General features: G+C 45.7%; 1 protein-coding gene across 5 annotated transcripts in view; it reads left to right on the top strand.

The window, feature by feature from the left end:
- Positions 1–20,751, top strand: part of IGSF11 (immunoglobulin superfamily member 11) — a 139,935-nt gene extending 119,184 nt beyond the window's left edge. For all 5 annotated transcript variants that reach the window (XM_064722185.1, XM_064722175.1, XM_064722194.1 and 2 more), the window contains 6 exons: positions 13,319–13,482; positions 14,655–14,862; positions 15,655–15,810; positions 16,831–16,953; positions 17,184–17,334; positions 17,954–20,751. In XM_064722185.1, the coding sequence (XP_064578255.1) occupies positions 13,319–13,482; positions 14,655–14,862; positions 15,655–15,810; positions 16,831–16,953; positions 17,184–17,334; positions 17,954–18,404 (1,253 nt within the window). In that variant the 3' untranslated portion in view covers positions 18,405–20,751. The remainder of the gene's footprint in view (positions 1–13,318; positions 13,483–14,654; positions 14,863–15,654; positions 15,811–16,830; positions 16,954–17,183; positions 17,335–17,953) is intronic.
- The last annotated feature ends 1,695 nt before the right edge of the window (positions 20,752–22,446 follow it).

The raw sequence follows: 22,446 nt of genomic DNA, 5'->3' as shown, positions 1-22,446 counted from the left end.
AACAAAAAAAGAAAAAAAAAAAACAGCCAAAAACAAAGGAAAGGGAAAACCCAACACACAGGCTGTGGTTGGGGAATTTTCAACTTGTTGTTAAACCATTGTCCAATTGGGCTCTTTCATATTAATGCTGCTCTGTGTACTTTTAGACTTGGCAGGAGAAACAACATCTGTGTGAAAAACTGAGCCAGCTGTGCAGAAAAAAATGTTAGTTCAGAGCAGTTGTGTACTGTGCTGCTTGGGCATCAGCAACATCTTGCTGCAGAGGAAAAATTTGCAAAATGTTTTCCTGAGACTTTTACTTTAAAAGACAAGGGAAGCTCATAGCAGTTTTATGTCTGCAAAAGTTAGCAGCTGTTGTAAAAGGTAATTCAGGACATCGTGGGAAGGGAAGAAGAGAGGGCAAGCATAAAATCAGATGGCACTGTGGGGCTTGGTCATCTGGGGTTATCTCCAGATCTTGGCATCAGAAATAAGGTGGTAAGGAGGGAGCTGCATTGTCAGGTACAGTAACAGCAGCATCTGCGCTTCCAAAGTCTCCTTTCTGCATTGCAAGCATGTTATGATTGTACTCCGTGTTTTTTGAAAAGCTGCTCAAAGGCTTTGGAGCATTTGATAGTTTCTTGAGGGTGCCTGCTTTTTTCCTCCCAGCCTGGAATGCTTTGGGCCAGGACTGCTTGCAGAAAATGTTTGCTTATAGAATCATGTTGACCTCCAATGGAGCTGAACATAGTGAACCTTCTTGGTTATTCTTTTTTCTCCTTGATAAGATGTGTGTGTGTGTGTGTGTGTTAATTTGAAATCAATACTAATACTTAGTACAGTGGTGGAGAGAGTGATTAACAGGCAGAGCAAGGGCCATGAATCAAGTTCTAAATTCCTGTTCCTATCTTGCCATTGACCTGCTGCATGGTGTTTGGGTGAGTTATATCCTCGCTTCATCTTGGTTTTCCTCACTGCAAAATGGAGACTCTGCATTTCTGCCTGGCATATTTTAGAGCTACCAGTGCAACTTTCTGCCATTCGACTTTTTCAGTGTGATGCTGTGTACACAACTAGAGTGCCGGAGGGCTGGCACTGGCTGGAGGGGAAAGTGTGTGGCATCTGGGAAAAAAATCAGGCTCAGTGATCTTGGCTTGGATGCTTAGAACTGCAGATGCTTCAGCTCTGGGTACATGGTGAGCAGGGAGAGCCTCTCAGCTCTGGGATGTGTTTGTCTTTGCACCCTGTGCTGGCACATGCCAAAAGGACACGTAGCAGATGGACAGCAGATTTGTATTAATCTGGCTGTGTACATTTCATCTGTTGGTCCTGCTTCCAACATACATCATGGGAATGATCAGCCCAAATGACTGGAGTGTTGGGAACTCATTTATAGTCAGCAACACTTAAACCAGAGCTTTGGGTTTTGGTGCAGACAGGTTGAAAAGATTGCACTTCCAGAGGGCAAAGAGCATGGAGTGACTCTCCTTCTGGGAAAGGACTGCAAAGGGACTGCAAAGTGCTTAAATTTATGTGGTGCTGTGGCTTTTGTGTGGAAGTCTCTGTGCCTGACACTCTCCCCTTAAACCACATGGGGACCAAACTTCACATGGAAACGTCTACAGCTCCAGCACTCTTGGTGTTCCCATGAGAAGATTGTGATGGAGTTGTTTGTAGCTAAAGCAGGTAACAAACTGGACATTTATTGCAGGGAAGTCCTAATGTACCCTCTCTGTTTCATTTCATTTTCTCATAGTGAGAGATCAGGTCGTGTAATGGAAGGACCAAAAATCAGGGTAAATTTCCACTGGGAAAAGAGACTTTTCACATGATGTTGAAAGGCCATAGCATATTAAGTATGCATGTGTGTATTCACTGCACTGGTACTGCATAAAATTATGCAAAGTTGGAATTTATGTAATATCTAAATATATGGCAAAAGTTTAAATGGATTGAAATAAAGTGTTCTTACCTTATTGAACTGGAGTGTGCCAATATTACCATAATTAAATGAGGAAGTCAAAGCAATTCATTTTGTCTTCACTCACTGAAAATGTCATCAAAGTTGATAGTCTTACAATCTATTTTGATTTTAATGAAAACTCTTCTTTTCCCAGTGGAAAATTGTCCTTTTACAACCTCTTTTAGACAACTCAACTCATAATCTGAAACATTCAATTACTGACCTGACATTTGCCAGAGCAAAAGACAAATTTGGGTTTTGCTTTCTTTCAATTTAAATGAAAAAGTGCCTGCCTCTTTTTTTCTTTTTTTTTTTTTTTGTTTCCTTTTTGTTTGCTTGTTTTTAATGATTTTAATAATTTTAAATCCAAAGTAGTTTGGGATTAATGAAGTTTAAGATATGGAGGTCTAATGTCTTTGAATATGCCCATGTAAACTAATTTCAATCTGACTGCTTTGCTTTAATCAGTCTTGTTTGGAGACAGGGAAGTTTCATGGTGATTTTCCACATTCTTAAGCTTTAAAGGCTCTCTCACCTATGAACAAGCTACAGGAGTTTTTTTTTTGCAGCCCAGTTTGGCAAGATACTCAAACATCTGCCTAATTTTAAACATATATCTCCACTGACTTACCTGCCTTTAGTGGAATTTCTAGGACATATCAAATGCAGCCAGGCATCAGTGTCTGGCTGAGCAGCCCTGGCTCCAGGTGGGCTCCTGCTGGCCATGCAGGTGACAGCTTTGGTGGAGCAGGACTCAGTCAGGTCACAGAGCAGGAAAACTGTTAAGGCAGCTCAAAGCTGTGGTGAGCAACAAACTTTGGTCAAGTATCCTTCCACTTGCAAAGCTTGTGCACTCCACAGGTTGAGAGCATTTCATACACAGGACACAAAATGGGTATGGAAAGCAGATAGCCAACTTGTTGGCATGGGCCCAGCCAAAACTTATGGATCTTTGGACCACATCCTTTAAGAATTTGATACTCACCTTGGTGACAGTCCCTCCTGACCTCAAGGAAAATGGGATCAGTCTATTAATGAAAACTTGTCCTCTCAGAAAGAGCTTGGGAGGTTGATTCCTTGGGGGTTGCTTTTATTTTAATATATTTAAATATTTAAAATTGTATTTTTCAAATATTTTAAAATATTTAATTTTATTTTGTTGTGTCTTAGGCACCCCTAGGTAAGGGGTGACCCCACCATAATCCCCCACAGGCTAGCACATGCAACCATGGGGTGATGATGATGCTGGAGTATCAGTAACAGGGGAAGACTGGTGAGGTGGCCCCAAGAGGCATTTGGAGGAACTCCCCTGCATTTGGTTTGGAGAAGCAAAGCCATTTCTTGGAAATTATTTCCAATCCTCAAACCCCACTGCCCACAGTCCCCTGAACTTCCTAAGGCCCAATCCCATCATCTCTACTACTGCAGCCCCACAGTCCTCTCCCTAAAGCTCTCCTTCCTGAAGCTGTCCTCATCCCCTCCCTCCAACCTGAACTTGATCTGGCCCCACCAGCTTAACCCCCCCCCCCTTGCAGGGAGCTTCCTTGAGGACTCCAGGATTATATCAGTGGTGTCTGCAGGGAGGGAGACAAGATCCAGCATCCTGGATCTTCACCCAGCCTGTGTTTAATAGTGCAAGCCCTGTCCCTTTTTTGTTCATCACACTCTGCTCTTCCTCCTTCTGGAGGAGGGTGGACATAGTTCTTGATGCTTTGGGTAAAAGCAGTTGGATGAACCATAGGTTGGGATGCTTGCACTGGAGTTTGACCTAAGGATGGTTGTCTGCTGCTGCTGCCTTTCCCGACCCCATGAGTTGTATATTCCAGCCTGCCCACCCATTCATCCTGCCTTCCCCTGTGCCAACTCCCTTCACTGGACTTTAATCTTATTCCTTATGGGCTCTGTCCTTCCCACTCAATATACCATTGCATATATTTAAACCTTGAGTTGTTTTCCCTTATTAAGCAGTTTATCACTGTTGCAATCTTTTTTGTATTTTATTTTTTTTTTAGCCAGGAGAGAAGGAAGAAATTTATTCTTTCGACCATAAATCATTTACAAAGCTGCTGGGCTGTTAATGTATTTTTTATGTCTCGGCAAACAGAAAATAGAAGTTAGTGTCTTAGTAAAGCTCTGCCGACCTGTTTTAATTTCAGCTTCCTAACCCTGACTCTCTGTTCCCCAGTCTTGCGAGCAGGTCCATTTCTCTTTTAGAGGCACCAGTGGATACCTTCTCCCCAAGGAGACAACGCTGCTGTGTCAGCAGTGTCACGTGCTGGTGCCTGCATTGGCACTGATCCGCAGCGTGACACATCTCTGTTGACTGGGCTGTGCTGGGAGAATACCAGCAAAGAAATGGGATCAGGCAGGGTGGGAACTCAAGCCTATTTCTGCTTTTAGAGCCTGGCAAGAGCTCTAATTAGATGCCCACTCTGGGGTAAGCATGTTACATGCTGCTCTCAATTCATCCCATGCAGCCTTAACCTGTACTTTTCATGTGTGGGCTCAGGTGTTGTTACAGAATACCCACAGGGATGCTTGAGGATGCTGTCAGAGACAAGGGCTGGCCATGGTGGAGCTTCCCAAATGTTAAGAGCTGGCTTCAGGGAGGTTTTGCAACCTGCTTCATGAAAATTAAGCCAATGTGTACCTTCACTTTCTCAGTCAGCTCTGTGCATTTTCCCTCTTTCTGGAAACATAGATACCAATCTTTGTGTAAAAGGTGAATTTCATTTCTGGTGTGCTGTGACAAGCAGTAAGATAATTAAGAGGAGGGAAGTGGGAGGTGTATGTTGGCATCCCAGCTAGATGAATGGGTAAGTTTGCAGCTCAGAGCTGTTGCTGCAGGCTTTTTGCAAACTCAAGCTGAGCTTCTTACCTTAAATGTACTTATAGGAACATTTGATAAGCTTTCATCCCCAAGTCACTTCAGCTAAAGTAACTGGCTGTGGTAATTTAAAATGTTCCCATTCCTAGACATCCATTACTGTAGAATGATACCTCTGCTGTAGCAGTGAGCAGAACAGGACAGTGTGTCTGCAGTACAGCTTCCCCCTCTTATGGCAAAAGAACTTAGAATGTGCCCATACTTTCCTCAGCAGGTTATGCTACTTAATGCCTAGCTGTGAGGTAGAGAACTGCTTCTTTTCAGCTTTCGCTGGCTTTGGGGCAATAACCTTGTGTTGAGCAACAAGGCAAACAGCAGAGGATGACAACATCTTAAGTTACTGCCGCAGGATTCCCCAGAGCTGATCTATCACAGGAGTAGGGGGGTGAAGGAAAAAGAGCTGTGTTTTCCAGTCTTAGTTTTCTGAAAGACAAAGAATAGGGAAATAACTTTCTGTGCCCAGTTAAACTCTTGCTTTCCTCCTTGTCTGTGCCTGCTATTTGGAAAATAGTGTTTCAGGCATCTCTGAAGGACCTGGGGAGAGGGAAATGACTGGCATCCTGTTGCAAGGATGCACCACTCTGTTTGTACCTTGGGTATCCTGCCTTGTGTGGCCTTCAGCTATCTTCTGTAGACAGATTGCCTGCTCCTGATTTGCCCACCTGAGTCCCAGGGTATGAGTCATTGATGACTCTGATTCTAAGCACAGCCAGGGATGGACAAAATTGACACCAAATGGTCCTACAGAGTGGGCTGAATTAGCATTACCCACCCCTCCACTCTCAATTTTGGGGAGAAATGAGTGAGCTCTTGAGTTCCTGTTCCCCCCTGAGTCCCCTCTGGCCTTGCTCATCTGCTACAGCAAAAAACCCCCAACCTCTGAAGTGCAGCTGCTCCTTGAGTCCTCTGCAAATGCTGTGAATTCAAGGACTGCCAGCTCAGATGGCAGCAGTTTCTGTTTCCAGCCAGTGCCGCATGCATCTGGGGGAAGTGTTAAACTTCCCATAATGTACTTAATAGTGCAACACTACACCATGGAAAGGGGATTAACGCATGCCCTGTGCACAGCCATTGATTAGTTTCATCCTAGCTAATGTCATTGTAGACGCTATTTCTGTTCCTCTCAGTGTTCCTTTGTATTTTTATAATCTTGCTATAATACAATGCAGTTGTTTTTCTGCCTCTAACTTGCACACATATTGCATGCAAGGCAGCAGAGATAGATGCAAGCCTTGCATCTATCCCAGCTTGCTGGAGCTGCAAAGGTGGCAGCTCTCCTGGCAGCTTTAGCAAGGCTTGATAGAAACATATAAGAGAAGCCTGTACTGGGATCACAGCAGGAATCCAGGACTGGGAAGGAGCATTTGAGTCATTGGCGCCATGGAGGCTGCGTCTCTAAACCAGATTTGTGTTCTTGTTCCCACTTAGCACATGCCAAGAAGTTGCTCTAACACTATATTCTCCTCACTGTTCAAAAACTTCTTCTACATTTCAAGTCTGTGACTAATTAAACAGAAGCATTAAGATCTATTGGAAAAGCACAGTTCAGGTGCTTAGGGAGCTTAGCATCATGTGAACTCTGCTACCTGGAGAGCACAGCCCCTCTTGATTTCCCTAGTAGGTTTGAGTACTCAGCAGTTCAGCAAACCAAGGCTAAAATTGAGGCCTAAACCTGAGCACATGAGGATCTCACACTAATGGGGACCCTCTGAAGATACCTGAAGCTGTCTGGCTTGCTCAGCAGGATCCAGGGAGTCTGTGTCAGAAACAGGGAAAGAATCAAATTCCTCAGTATGTCATGAGAGCCCCTTTCCCACCCCTGCACCAGCTGATCCAGCTCCTCTGACAAGGACATGGAAGGGAACTGACACCATTCTGGAAGTATGTGCAGCTGAAAGCTTTTCTGCCAGTTTTGTTTTGGTCACTGGGTCCATTCTTCATCCTGTCTATAGCTGCAGACTGGGGAGTCCAGCACAGGGAAATATGCTCTATGTCATCCCAATCAGTCAGTTGCTTGAAGTCTTCCTCTCAGCTAGCCTGCAGAGAAAGACTTATTTCCAAAAGAGAAGATGGCAGGGGTGGTAGTGACTGCTGCTCACTGGTCAGAGCTGAGGCCAGAGTAGAGTGGGTCAGCAGGAATTTTCCCCTGTTAGTTTTCTGTCTAGTTTAGGTTATAAATGGCAAGCAAGAAGGGTCAGTGTGATCAGAACAGTTACAGAGGTACTGAACAGCTAGTCCAGTTCTTGGCAAGAAACACTGCAGGGCTCAACTTCAAGACCCTGACAATGTGTTTTCTCCATGGATTAGTGTCTGCTAGCCTGCATATCCTACAGGCTGGGCAGCAATCCTGAGATTACTCTTACTAGTGTAAAATGGACCTTTTCACTTGGGATGCTCCATGCTGAGGGAATGACTTGATACCACCAGCTGTGTCTGATGGTTTCTCCAGGGATAAAGGTGCCTATTGATCTGCATTTAACAGGAATGCTAACACTACAAACATCTCAGAGGAAAAGTTAGTATCAGTATAGTTTTAATACCTGTTTTACAGGAGACCTTGCTCTAAACCATGCTAGATGGGATGGTTTTCCTGCTATTTCCTCCAGTCTGTCCTGCAGAGCCAGCAAAGATAGGAAGGAAAATGTTGGAAATTATTTTGCCTTATACACTGTTCCATTGTCTCCCACAGGTTACTATCCCATTGCTAGACCTGTCAGCCACTTGTATAACATGTGACCTCAAACTGGGGCACAGAAGCAAACCCCCTATGAATGTCTGGAGCAAACTTTGCCCTCTTGCAAAGGCAGAGGTCAGAGAGCTGGCAGAGGGGCTATTGTTTGCTGGAGCCCTTCCTTCCTATTCCCTCTATTTCTCCCACTATTATTGTTCCAAGGAGGTTTCTACCAAGCATCCTTCCCAGGAAAATTTGTGCTAGGGCACCTTGGACCCAGGATGCAGTCTACTATGACAGTGTGAATCTGTCCCAGATACCTGCCCTGCAGAATGACTTTGGAGCCTGGAAGTTTTTCCATGGTAGAATTTCCTTAATGAACTGGAAATAGTCTAGCTAGGCATAAGCTCAGATCTATGCTCCATTGCAGTGCTTGGTGATGTTGGTTCCCTAAGTAGGGTGGAGTCTACTGCAAGCTGCCTCCAGACACTAGGCTGGGTAAATACTGTGTTTAGTTAGATAGACTCTGAACTAGCAAGTGTACCACATCCAGAATGAAGCAGGATACACAGTCCCTGGTGAGGATGGGCAAGACCAGTATTCAAGCATCTTGTTGAGCAGCCAGTTTGGATGCTGTCATATCATGCTGGATAATTTCAATGTTTTCTGTGTTTGCAACTGCAAGCCAGGCACTTTCAGGGGCTTTTGAGTGTTTGCTGCAGAGGCAGGTCCTATGGCAGGTGTACTGCCTGCTTCTGTTCCTGCCTCCTCCTGCTGTGAGTCATTCCTTCCTGGGCTGTAGGTTTTGCTGCTGCTCAGTGTGTTGGCTTGGCAGTGTACCTCAGCTCATTCAGGGTGGAAGACATTTCTCTTCTTTAGCACAGGGGGTAGCTTTGGTCCCAGACTCAGAGATGTGAGCCAGGCAAAAAGCACAGCAACTTGTCTTTTCCTTTCATCTCAGGAAAAAGACTGCTCTGCAGTTTCTCTCTCCATTGCCTGCGGTTGCCAGATGGAACACTGTGCTTCTACCCTATTCTGCAAACTTCTGTGTGACCTCAACTGTGCCTCTCTAACAAGGGACCCAAAATGTCATACTGCCAAAGGTATCTTCCCCAGCATGTGGCAGCAGGATTGCTAATTGCGCTGGGACAGGCAGGAGCCATTCCAGCCATTCCCTGGGTTTCGGATGCAAGCTGAATCAGCTTGAAGCTTTATTCTCATTTTCCCCACAGTGACACACATTCCTGCACATTTTCCCTTGAGGTCTGGAGATGCAGAATGCACACAGCTGAGGGTTTCTTTCATCCCTTTCACACCTTCTTCCCTCCTTCCTCCCCTGGCCATTTCTTTCCCTGGCTTGCCAGCACTGCAGAGTGAACCTGTACTCTAGTCTCTGCCTTTGGTATCAGGAGTTTGCTGCTAGCAAGTGCTAGCAAGTGCTGATTCTGCTGATGATCTCTGGAGGTAAGGTGTGGCAGTGAGTGGGAGCTGGGAATGTTTTTTACCAACTTAGAATGAGTCAAAGTGCTTAGATTTGCCCATGTCTTTCAGTTTCACTGTATCTGGTATATTCTGAAGGCTCTGTGAAACTTGCAACCCCTCTAGGGCAGCTAGAAAATGTGGCAGCATCTGACTCCTCCTTACACCCACCAGGGAGGGCAATGTGTGCTGTGGGACTGTGTCCTATGTGCTTGTGTCATGATGTATAAATTACCTATATAGACTCCTTCATGCTTAGCAGGGAGGGAGCTGGAAAAGCAGCTACTTGGAAAAGCAGCAGCAGCAGCGAGCCATCAAAAATGGAATCAGTTCTGTTGCCAGAATAATTACTTGAGCCTAAAAATGTGAAGAAATTTTGAAAGAGCCTCTGCAGCCAAAACATTCTTCTGCTGACTGGTTTGCTGATAGGGGACAGAAAAGTGGAGCAACTCTTCTAATTAGTGATGGGAGCTTGCTGCCTCAGGATCAAAGGAGAATGCCGTTTGCTGAATCAAGCCAAGATCAAAGTGTCCTATGTACAGGAAGGGCCCATTCCTCTTTCTGCTGACAGTGGTGTACCCGGCTCATCCTCTGGGCATGCTGCTTACAGGGCTGCTTAATTACTAAGTAAGGAGGAGACTGCAGTCACAAGAGAGGGTGTAATGGCCATTGTAATCCAATTCCGAGAGATGATTTGGTGGTGATCGATTCTTTGTCTCTCTGAAGTCATTAAACTTCTGAGTGCTTAGAAAATACCTGGATTGTGTAACTTTGCAGAAGGAGACTTCTTACAACATGCTTTGCTTGATTTTTCTGACCTCTTATGTGTAATTTGACTTAGTAGGCTGTATGTGTGTGCATATATCTATATTTGCATTTATATCTACTCAAGGGAATTGAAGTCCTCATTCCTTAGGCTGCATTGTAAAATCCTTATCCCAATAGATATGCTAAATTTGAAATCTCTTTTCCCCTCTCTCCTCTGCCTCCCTCCTCTTGCATTAATAAAAACCCACATTTTTACAATGCCCAATTTTGAAATGTTTAAACACGAATCATTTGGTTGAGTTTTCCTAGTTGGTGTCACCCTGGGCAGACAGGTTTTTAAGTGTGTGTGACTTTGTGTGCATCCATCTGTGTTTTGGGCCATGACTGTTAAACGTGTGGAAGAATGCAGTCACAAAGATACTTGCATAGATGGACAACTGCATGTGTAAATGTTACATTTTCTGATAGTCTTGAGATGGTGCAGCTTCTGAAGAGTGTTTGGCCTTTGCTCTTTTCAGCTGTCTCACTGAGAAAGGAGTCATGTTACAGTACTGCCTGCCCAGTGCCGTACTAACACACCACCCTACCTCCCTGTTCCTGCTGCTGGAGGAGGAGTTTGCCTACCTTTCCTCATGCCTTGTTCAATCTTCCTTGTCAGAAGTGGCTGTGTGTGTTTTCCCCAGCTGTAGCCCTGCAGGTGCCATTCAGCTTAACAAAATGAGTCCTAAGTGCCACCTGCCTTGTATACCAAAAGAGCCAAAAAAGGGCCAAGGAGCAGTTTGCATGCCCTGGGCTGCCTGAGGTAAAGGCAAGCCTGAGGAACTGGCTTGCCTGGTGGTTTAACAAGGCAGAGATAGGACAGTGTGTGTGTGGTCGTGGGGGGTTTTGCTCATCTTGCAGGCCAGGTTCAAAGCAGTTCCTCTTGACAAGAGAAATGAACGGAGACCTCAGCTCCTCCTTGGTGCTTCCCTGCTCTGTGGCATTCAAATTAAAAGGGATGCTGTGGTGCCTTGAAAGGAAAAGGAGATAATGTGGGCTGTAGGGTGTTGCAGCATAAGAGTGGGATACTGGCAGGGAAAAGTAAATATGTGTTTTCTTTCATCTTTAAAATTGCTCATGAGTACATTGTGAAGTTCTCAAATGTAGCAAAAAGTATTTTTATGGTGAATAAATTATGCATGTTCTATTTTAGTGTTTTTATTATTCTGCAGGATGTTTACAATCAACTAATAATAAATATTAGGAGTAGGAAGAGGGTGATTAGAAAACCTCATCATCTTGATGACTGAGTGATTGATGTAACCAATCCTGCAAAGCAAACTGCAAAGTCTGACTTTTCCAGTAAATTGGAACACTCACACTTATGTATTACTTTTTGTGAATGACAAGGATTTGAATGTGTGGGTTTTTTATGGAAGGTAAAGTGGAAGGGATAAGGAATGAGACTGAAAAACACACAGTGTTGTTCCAAATTGCATGAGTAGTTTCTTTTCTTCTCATGGAGAGGATCTCATTAAATCTACACTCAACATAACAGAAGAACTTCCCGCCCCATGTTGGAAAGGGAGGTCAATCCAATAGATGTTCAAACCATTGTGACTCCTTGCACACTGGTTAGGACATTCATGATGCTAGACTGGATGAGTAGTCATGGCAAGACAGCCTTCAAATTTCAGCCTGCAGAAAAGACAATTCCTTGCTAGAGTCACATTCAGCAAGAGAGATCTCCAAAGTTGACATGGATCACTTCCGTGCTTTGGGCTACTGCCACTGCCTTGCCAGCCATAAGAAAATGAGGAGTCCAAATCCATTCCCAGCCTGTTGCCCACAGACACAGCTGGAAGGCAGATGCCTTGTGATAAAGGTGATGCTTATTCCTGGCTCTTCCAGTTATTTACTTCTGCTTGCTGCTGACAGACTTGCATAGGAGATTGATGGATTAAGGTTCCACCAGCTGTTTCTTATCCACCACCTAAATCTCTGAGTTGTTAGCACTGGAGAGTAACTGTTTCCCTAGGGGTTTCCAAAACATTTCATATTTTTAAGTATGTCCCAAGACAATGAGGAAAGTCAGACTTGGGGTGCTTTTTCCCCACAAAGTAAGAAACTTGTGAACTTCACTTGAAGACGTTAGAGTGAAATTTTGTCTGACTGTGTTCTGAAGCATTTTTGAGCCTTCCTCAACTACGTTGGGCTTTAAAGGTAGGAGATGTGGATGGAGGAATGGAAGTTTGAAAGAGGCAGCTGAGTATTTGCCAAGTCCTGGAGTAGTGCAACTCTGGAGCAGTCACTTCAAACACCAGAACACATGGAAGGCTGTTCAGGTGCTAGAATCTTTGGGTTCCCAGCATCTGAAGCTCAGCACTTCCAGGCTCTGGTGCTGCATTTCTACATTAGGCAGTCTGGGAAGGATTTCAGCAGACAAGCATGTGGGGACACTCACCTTTTCCTCAGACTCAGCCTGTTTGATATCTTGGTAGTTCAGATAGAAAACTCTTCTCATGAAGCATTTCACCTTCAGCAAACCACTGTCTCTTGGCAGAAGATAGAAATTTTTCAGGCAGCCCTTCCTGGGTTCAGAAGGAGAATAGGGTGGTCTGAAGATAGCACCTGGATGCTAGCAGTATTCTGCTGCTGCCTTGGAGCTTGAAAACTCCTTGCCTTCTTCTCCAGCACCCTCCCACGTGCTTTGAACAAGAAAATGGTGAGCTGTCATAGAGAGATATACCTTTTTATAGTCAATATTTTGATTTTGTGGAGAAAAATGGTTTAAAGCATTTTAGTGCAACTTGAAGTGGTGGTGGAGGCCCCTTGGTTAGTTTCATTTGACAAGATTTTGGTGGTAGGAACAGAGGTATTTCCCTGTGTGACTTGTAGTCTTAAAATGGCAGCCTTGAGCTGTTGTACTGGGAAGCTGGTGCTTATCAGGCTTTCATCTTTGTGCAGTCTATGTGGAATGCAAAGAAGTGGATGGTAGAAATTCTGGAAAATAAATGAGATTTGATGAGATCTTCCAGTAGCAATAGTAATTTTTCATCACCTAAATAGAAAGGACTGGACTGGAAAATAGTTCAACTTTTAACCCTTTAAATAAAAAATATTGTTAAAATACATCTGGTCTGGCTGTACTTTATGAAACATAGAAGTTGGAGGAGAACTGTATTTCTTGGTTAATATTGCAGTTTCTTTTTCTCATTCCCTTGTGTTGGGTATCACTAAGAATGATGGGTTTGAAAACATATCTCTTTCTCTTAGAGACAGCTTGGTTGTTCTTATAGCCCTTTACCTGTTGCCAAAAAAAAAATCACTGCTGTTGCCAGAGGCTCTGAAACTAGAGCGCCCACAATTAAAAGGACCACATATCTACATTTGTCTGTAAAAAATGTCTGCATGAGAGCAGAATGATCTGTGAGGAAGGAATATAATTCCTTTTAGACAGATATAGTAGGGTACAGTTGTGTAGGAATGGGATACTGAGTTGTGACCTGCAAGTGTATGGGACCATCGGCAGTGCTTTGAACTGTGTGTCCGTCTCCTGAAATGCTTGAATTGTGTGTCCCTCTCTTTCCAGGTCTGGTGTGTGCCCTGGAGGTATCAGTCAGTTCAGGGAGTATCCAGGTTGCCCGAGGCCAGACAGCAGTGTTGCCCTGCACCTTCACCACTAACGCTGCTCTCACTAACCTTAATGTCATCTGGATGGTCATTCCTCTTTCCAACGCCAACCAGCCCCAGCAGGTAGGTCTTTTCTTACAGGAGCAGGTACTTCCTTGGGGCTTTCCTCCTCCCCACCATATTCTGGATGTAGGCCCTCTACAATGCTGAGTCCACGGTGGTCCCAGAACTTCACTGTCCTTTAACTGCTGAATGTGCTCTCTGGGTATCACATGAATCCATTTTCTTCAATGTTTTGTTAACAGATGCACGTTGTGTCCTTGCCTGGATGTGCAGCTGGGGCAAGTGTATGTGATACTGTGTTGCTGCCCTGGGCCTCTGGTAGTATGTGTGCTCAAAATAGCACAGGAAATGTAATTCAGGTTGTGGTGCACTGGATATGGAATTTGGAGGGCCTGGGAGTTGCTGCAGCTTTAACTTGTGAAATCTATGTAAAATGTCCTCTAACACATAACTTCTCCTAGACTCATTGTCTCTTTTACTTCCCTTCTTATTTTTTCACTGCCTGTAGCTTTTGCAAGTCCATTCTTATGAATACTAGCAAATGAGAGTATATAATGGTGGGCACAGGAATCATAACCTGAGATTTGCTGGTCTGTTTTTTGCCCACATACTCTGACAACAGAAGAACGCCTTTTCTCTGAAATACATCTTGGGTCACACTGCCCTGATCACATTTTGTATTCAGTGTGAGAACCTGCACTGAAGAATACTTGCTCCTAAGGGACTTGGTCTGAGCACAGTCTGACTGGCGGAGGCTGTGCAAGTTCAAAGGTTGCACTGCCTGTCATCCAGCTCATCCCAAAGTTCTTCAGTAAACAGCGTCAAATCATGGCAGGATCTTACTGATGGAGACTCAAAATGATACTGTCCACAGATGCTTTTTTTCAAAGTATTCACTGACCTGCTGAGAGCCTCTGCTTCTGTACATTGATCCTGTCCAGGCAGGTAATGACTATCATATGAAGGAGGCTGGTATTGCCAATCCAGCTACACCAGAAGATTTGGGTATCTTTCTGGTCTGTTATGAACATTTTTACTGACATAAAATGGGCTACAGAGTGTGTTCCTGTTTTGGAAAAAACACCATTGCTAGGATGTATATTGAGGTTTGCTTATTCAGAGACATTTTACTAACTGGTCCTTTTGGCTTTGGAAGCCCATGTTTTGCTTGCTGTTCTTCCTCCTTGCTCAGCTCCTGCAGAGTGTTGTTTGAGCCTTCCTTTCTTTTGCAGGTTATTCTCTACCAAGGGGGTCAGATCTTTGGTGGTGCACCCCAGTTCTATGGGCGAGTGGGGTTTGCTGTGACAATGCCAACCACCAGTGCCTCCATCTTCATCAACAACACTCAGCTGTCGGATACTGGCACCTACCAGTGTTTGGTCAACAATCTTCCCGACCGAGGCGTCAGGAATATTGGAGTCATTGGACTTACTGTCTTGGGTGTGTTTATTGGTATTATGGGGGGAAGGGGGGAGGGGCAGGGACAAGGGGACCTCTGTGCATGACAGTGCATCATGAGCAACACAGTCTGTGTGCCTTTGAGCCCACAGATATCCTGTGGTGAGGAATGGGCTGCCTTCTGGAGACTGTGGGAGTTTGTAGGGCACATAGACTTCATATGCAGGCAGTGTGTAATGAAGTTTTTAAATGTGGTGGAGAGAAAGTTTTTGGGTGGTATTGTGATATGGAGTTGCAAAGTAGCAGGAATAAAATATGAGGGCATCCCAGAGGGCTGAATGGAGCGTAAGGGGTTTGGTGCATAGCAACAGGAGGAGAGAATGACTTTATATCTTTGCTTCCTTTCCATGAAAGCTGTTAGTTCTGGATGCGTCCATTGATGCTAAATACTCCAAAGTGCATGCCACTATAGGGATATGAAAGCAAAACCAAATCACAGTAAATTTGTCTATAGTTCTGTTAACTTTCACCATCCTTGCTATCTCAAAGACAGAAATATTCACCTTTTTTTCAAGGGAGAGGTCTAAGAGAACTGGGTCCTGTGAAAGTCAGCAGTAATCTGTAACCCCGATGGGCTGGTGGGTCAGGAATCTTTGTGTGAATTGTCTCCCCCCAAACCATAATGAGTTCTTGTCTGCTGCCTCCTTCTTGTCCTCTTGACAGCTCATGCCACTGTCCTTGCTTTCCCCAGCAGCACATGTCCGGAGTGAGCCTGCATTCCACTGTTTGGTCACATTTCCTGATTTGCTATCACCTTCCCCTCTTCTCTCGCAGTTCCTCCTTCTGCCCCGCTTTGCAGAATCCAGGGGTCCCTGGACGTGGGCAGCGATATCACACTGACCTGCAGCTCAGAAGAAGGCATTCCCCGGCCAACATACCTCTGGGAGAAACTGGACAATGTTCCCAAGTTGCCCCCAACTGCCACACAAGGTGCTCATTCTGTTGATTATCCTCTTATTTCCCAGGTGGCAGCCTGGGCTGTCCCTTGTCTGAGCTACCAGAGGTGGCATGGCTCACTGAGCGTCTGCCATCATTTGCATGGTCCCTTTATTGGAGCGAAGATTCCTAAAGCCCACCGCGGACAGGGCACCCTCCAGAGGCCACTTCAATTTTTGTGGGTTTTTCTGGTCCAGAAACATGTTCCCCATTGAAAAACAAGGATTGGGTCGAATGGAAAAGAGAGAGTGTGATTTCTAGATGTTGGCATGTGGCTGGAAATTTCAGCTGCCAACCCACCTGCATTTTAAACCAAATGAAAGACTTATAGAATGGAAGCAGGGAAAAGAGAGGCAGAATCATCCTGGGGAAATACAGCCAGCTTCTCACAGTTCTCCATGAGGAACTGATGCCACAGTTCTCCAATAAATTACTGCCAGAGATGCTTTTCAGATGTATAGAGAAGCAGGGCTCTGATCAAACTGGTGTTTCCCAGCCTCAAGTCCCACTCTTAGGTTTTCTTAGCCTAGGTGTCCTGATCAAATACTGACAGCTGTACTTTTGCCCTTTATCTTGCTGTATTTTAAGAATATGCCACCTTTCAGTTTAATATAATTCAGGAATGAGGAATATTGGCAGAGCAGGAGATGGGGAGCCCAGAGATGGGAGAGTGGGGATTCTGCAGAGCAAGACTGAATTCAACAAGTAGATCTGGGTATAGGTAATTTTGCATCTCTTTCTTCCCCATTCTTACACAATGCTGAGAGTCCCAAGCTTTCATCTGCAGAAATTCCTGTATAAGAAGAGAAGGAAACATGTAGTGTAAGCTCCTTAAGGCCTAATCTTGTCTCTGTGTGTGTATGTGCACACACAATGCTTCCATCTAAAGGTTATTTCCTAATTTATTTCTCTCTTAATAGTCTCACACCAAAATTCTCTATTTACTGGCTTTGCCTTTTCATGGTTTTCCTCAAGCGGGGGAGGGATTTAAATCCTTCTTTTCTCTCTGACTAGACCAAGTCCAGGGCACTGTCACTCTCCGAAATATCAGCACTGTGTCCTCAGGTCTTTACCAATGTGTGGCTTCAAATGCCATTGGAACCAGCACTTGCCTTCTGGACCTGCAAGTCATTGCACGTAAGTATTTTGCCAGGGGAGGCTTGGCCACCTGTTTCTGTCTTGTGACAGTAAGGTGTGTAACCATGTTTGCTGTGAGCCACCACATGCTTCTCCATCAGAAGACAATCATGCCCTGGAATGGGAACATTGCCTCTCTCCCCTCCCAAGCCACGCAGTTTCATGTGCTTACAGATGGCCACAGCCCATCCCTGATTTCTTCTTCATGCTCTGTTCAATCATCTCCACAGCTCATCCACGGAGTATCGGCCTGATTGCAGGAGCGGTGGCCACAGGTGCCGTTGTGCTCGTTGTTTGCATTGTTTTGGTGGCTGTAGCACTGTTCTACTGGAAAAATAAACACAAAGAAGAAGAAGAGGAGGAAATTCCCAATGAGATAAGGTAAGGGTCAGGGAAAGCTGGTGATGGGGGACCTCTAAGCAAAAGCTGTAGCTGACAGGAGTGAAATTGGAAACCTCATTTTTGTTAATCCTGAGTGTGTTCCCCCAGGTCAGATGCCCATATATATATTCAGAAAATGGAGGGAGAAAATGAAAAATGGTAACAACACATCTTCTTTTCAGTATTGCCTCTAATGTCTTTAATCCTTCTGCCAGCAAGAGGGATGGGACTTCATGTTGTTAGCTCTGTAGGAGAGTGATGTGGTGGGAATTCTGACCCATAATGCCAGCACTGATAGCTAAAAAGCTTTGGAGATACAGCTGTGATATTCACCAGTCACAGAGGTTACAGTCACAGCTATCACTGTCTGGCACTGCCTGACTTTCTTTGAGCATGAGTTATTTGCCTCAGTGGCAAATTTGGCACCGGGAGCACACAGGACCTACACATAGGTAGGTCCCGCAGAGAAGGATGAGCGAACAGGCCAAGGAGCAATGCTGATTCACATTGGTGCTGTCCTTCTCCTTGGATTGATGACCCCAGCATGGTAGTTAGGGGTGGGGGTGTTGGACAAGTGGGCGAGTGTCCTCCTTATGTCCTCACACCTTCTTCTTCCCAGAGAGGATGAACTGCCACCCAAATGCTCCTCTGCCACAAAGACGTTCCACGCTGATGCGTCCTCATCAGAGAACGACACCCTCACCTCCTCCAACACCTACAACAGCCGCTACTGGAACGATCCTAAAGCCAACCACGCCACAGACTCCTTCACCCGCTTCAGCAACAGCAACGATGCTCACCAGCCCCCCTTCTCCCGCTCAGGGAGCACGAGTGCCCGCCCCGTCTATGCCAACGGCGGCCACCCATCCCCGGCTCCCCCTAAGACACTGGTGGTGACGGCCAGCACGGCGCCGTCGCCTCAGGAGGTGATCCGGAGCAACGGCTCGGTCGGCAGGAAGCCACGGCTGCCGCACACCCGCTCCTATGCAGTCAGCCAGGCCACGCTGGAGCGCATCGGGGCTGTGCCCGTCATGGTGCCCGCCCAGAGCCGGGCTGGCTCCCTGGTGTAGGACCGTGTGGGCGGCTGAGAGCTGAGCAAGGGGCCTCTCATCCCTGGTGGGGCAAAGAGACCCTACTCCTTCCTGAAAGTCAGTGAGGCAGTGGGGGGGTCACACACTTCCCTCTCCACCTGCCCTCCCCTCTCGAGGCTGCTGCCAGCTGGTGGGACAGCCCTGGCCCAGCCGCTCTCCCCCCAGCTGCTGGAGCTCCTCGTGCCAATGGACGCCACAGATGTGCCAAGGCCAGAGGAGCAGGGAGGTCGGGATGTGCTCCTCGGCTGCTGGGCCCCAGCTGGGACATGCACTCGGGCCTGACCCTGGGGGGAACTTTTGCTTTTATTTCCTGTTGGTTTTGTTGGGGACTGATTCCATCCATTTGGGTCTTTCAGGGAGGTTGGGGAGATATATATATATATATTATTTTTTTCCATTGTTGTTGCTGTTTTGTTTCCAAGAGGAAGATGACCTGTGTTGGGGCAGGGAAGGCTGCGCAGTCCCAGCTTCCCATGGCCCTGGCTCCACTGTTGGATTAGGGAGCACTGTGCACTGGGGCTGGGTGTGAGGAGGCATGGGACAGGCTGGAGGGGAGATGAAGGCACAGCCTCCAGCCCAGGCAAGTGGATGGTCGGGTGAGGGTGTGGGCCAGGAAGCATTTGTCTTTATTTTTTGCGGTTCTTCCCCCCACCTCAGCACACACAGACACACACAGGCACACACACAGACACAAGCAGATCCTCAGACTGGGTGTTTCTCCTGCACTAGGTTGGAGTGCCACCAGAGCCCTGTTTATAGCTGTGGAGGATGCAGCCGTCTGAGCATCTTTCCCTGAGACACTCGGTGCAGGGCAAGGCTGCACCACTGCTGCTGCTGCTGAAGCTGCTGCTGCTGCTCTAGGGCTTGGATCTCTTTTTTTCCTTTTTTTGGGGTGTTGCTGGGGTTATTCAGGAGGCAGAGAGGAGCAGGGTGGTGCAATGGAGCACCAGGCAAGCTCAGGAGGCATCTGTTGCCCCTGGGCTGCTCTGATTTGGGGCAAGTGACTTCAAACCCCACAACTTTGATGTTTGCATGGTGGATTTTATTCATCAGGCTATGCAGGGCTGGGCAGCATGGCAGGGCTTGGAGCCTTCACAGAGAGGCATCAGAGTTTTCATTCCTGCTCTCCCACGTGCACAGACATGTTAGCAGGATTTGTTTCCTGCTTTAGAATGCAGAGGCTTAATGAAAGCCCACACACTATCTCTCTGCCTCTCCCACTTCCTCAATGTCCTGGGACTGGGTACTGGTGGCATCTGCCAGTGGCCCTGCCATCTCCTTGCAGCCTGGCAGGTGGTTTTGGCTGGCACCTCTATTTTTTCTACTGCAACTAAATAGCCTTAATCAAAGCCAAGAGTTGAAACCTCTGAAGGAATCTGATGCCATTTGGAGGGCTGGACTGAGGGCTGGGATTTCCTCTCCTAGAGAGCGCTGGTTCAAAGAGGCCGCACCTGGATAGGTGTTTTGGCCCTCCTGCATAACACCAAGCCTTGCACAGGCAAAGGCAGCAATCACCTCAAAAAGCACCAGAGCCCTCCCAGGTCTGCTCTTGGAAAAGCAATGTGGGGAGTCACAGGTGACTTCCATAGTTCTCACATTGGAAAAGGGTCTGTTTAAGCCAACAGACTCTTCCTCATCCCCACTTTCCTTGTCCTGGCACGGCTTTACTTTCCCTAGCAGTGCACAAACCTTGGGCAGGGCCTTCTACCTGAGCAGTACAAATGCAAGCACAGACTCTGAGGAGGAGGAGGGAGAGGTGAGGGCTGGGTTCCCACGTGGACACAGTGGCTTTTTGGGAGACTGGGAGCTCCCAAGCAGCACTAGGTTTGAAGCTTGGCTGAGATTTTGTGCCTTCTTTTCTTAAAATAGAATAAAAAAAAAAAAAAAAGGAAAAATGAAAGAAAAAGGAGATAAAAAATCCAAAATCCCCTCTTTCCCCCTCTACAGCACTGCATCCAGAATGTGTGCAAAACCCCCAGGTGGTTACTCTGTGTGTGCACACATTTCACTGGTGCAGTCCAGTTTCCTGCCTGTCTGCTCTCTTTGCTGCTGGGTGGTAGGATTGATGGGGGAAGAAGAGTGGCTTTAGAAACCCTAATGGGGGAAGGAAAAAACCCAAAACAATCAAAGAAAAGCCCAGACACATTCTCTCTGCTTTTGTAACAACCCCTGTGTGACATTTACAGGAACACTGCCCTCAGCAGGCACCCTCCTCTACTGGGAAAGCTCTTCTGGTTCCTACCCTCCATAAGACTGTTTGCTCCTCTTTCTTTGTTCTTTCTAATTGTATAAAATTCAATAAAATTTTATTCATATAAAAAAAAGATTTCTGCCTGCCTGCTGCTGCTTTTTTCTTCCTCCTACCTAATTCTGTAACTACAATGACTTTGGCCATTAGTACTTATCCTTGATGTGACTGGCAGTAGGCAGTGACCATGCAGCCGAGAGCTGAATATTATTAGGCCAGCCTATTTGGTAGTGAGCACTGGTACGAGAGCCTTGTTTTTCCCATTCATAATAGTCTGACACATTGCCCTTGAATGTACAATTTCCCAGGCTTGCAAGGTCGCTACTTCTCTGGACAAAGGTGAGTTTTATTTTCTGTCTTTTGGCAGGGGAGACCCTATGCGGCTTTGAGTGATGTGGGAAAATGTTTTTTATAATTGCCAAATTTTGCTCTTGTATTGGCTTTCCAATCAAAACCATGGCACGTTTATCCCAGATTCAAAATATAAGGCAGTCGCTGATTTTCTTGGGCATTTGAATAAGTTTGATGGGGGAAAAATATTAGGAAATAAACAGAAATGCTGGTCCCTACAGACAGAGCATGTGAAATTTCAGTCTCTGAGCATTCACACCCTCAGAGCATTAGGGGGCTGCAAAGAATACACTTCTTAGTCTGTATCAACAGCTGCTACCAGAAGGTTATAATTAGTTAGGGCAACCTGATGTTTTGCCAGGGATTTTGCATTTTTCTCTCCATGTTTCATTTTCCCTATTCCCTCTCTAAAATCTCACAGATATTCTGAGAGTGATTATTAAAACCAGAAACCTGCAGATCCAACAGCAGTGGTAACTCAGCCCTGCTGCACATGCATCATGTTCTCATACCTGGGTATTTTTCAAAACCTACTTCCAAATGCTCTTGTAAATGTGTTTTCAGCTACAGACCTTACTGTAAATAAAACAGCTGCATTGCCATTTCAGGAAGTTGTCATAGGAATCTTAATGTTTCCATTTATCACCTTTTGATTGTGCAATCTTGATGTGACATTAGTAGCATCTTCACATTTTATTCCCATGATAGCCCTGTCAGTATTCTGCTATACTATCCATCCCTTGCTACTGGTTTGCTCCTTACATCATCCTTCTGCATGTCTTGTTGATCCAGAGCAGGATTTCCTGGGATGCAGGATGGTTTGCTAGGTTTGTGCAGCACCTGGAATGCTGGAGTTTTAACCTTTAAATTGTGCCTAGTGAAGTGTTTCTGCAACACAAATAACTGAAGAAAACAATGCCAGTTAGATAACTTGATAGTGCTCCAGAGTTTTAATTTATCACTAAAAATCAAACAGAGGTTCAAGCTATTGCAGCAGTAAGTGAAAGTCACCATTGAAATGGCTGAGTTTGCTGACAGCCTTCAGTTTCAGATGTGCCACAGGGATTGTCCATCACATGCCATGGATGTTGCTTTAAATGTTGGTACCTATGGCTATGTCACCTTCTACCAAAGAATTCAGAGAGGAACTTGTTCTGAAACAAGGATTAACTGTACTTTTGAGTGCTGAGACAGAAATAACCATGAGAGGATGCTTCACACTTTAGAAGTGGATATCTTTTTAGAGACTGGTGTAGATGAGAGCTCAGTTAAAAATATTTGGGAAAACTGGTCTGCAGACTGCCAGAAGTTTTTTTTAACTTACGCAGCTTTTGGACTCATATCTGCTGATTCAACTGAACTAAAAAAAATTAAAATTATTCAGATGCATGCACTTCAACACACTCTTGCTGAAACACAGAT

This window comes from Zonotrichia leucophrys, chromosome 1, assembly GCF_028769735.1.
Source record: "Zonotrichia leucophrys gambelii isolate GWCS_2022_RI chromosome 1, RI_Zleu_2.0, whole genome shotgun sequence".
NCBI lineage: Eukaryota > Metazoa > Chordata > Aves > Passeriformes > Passerellidae > Zonotrichia > Zonotrichia leucophrys.
The sequence above is the reverse complement of the archived record's forward strand: the minus strand, read 5'-3'. Positions and strand labels throughout refer to the sequence as shown.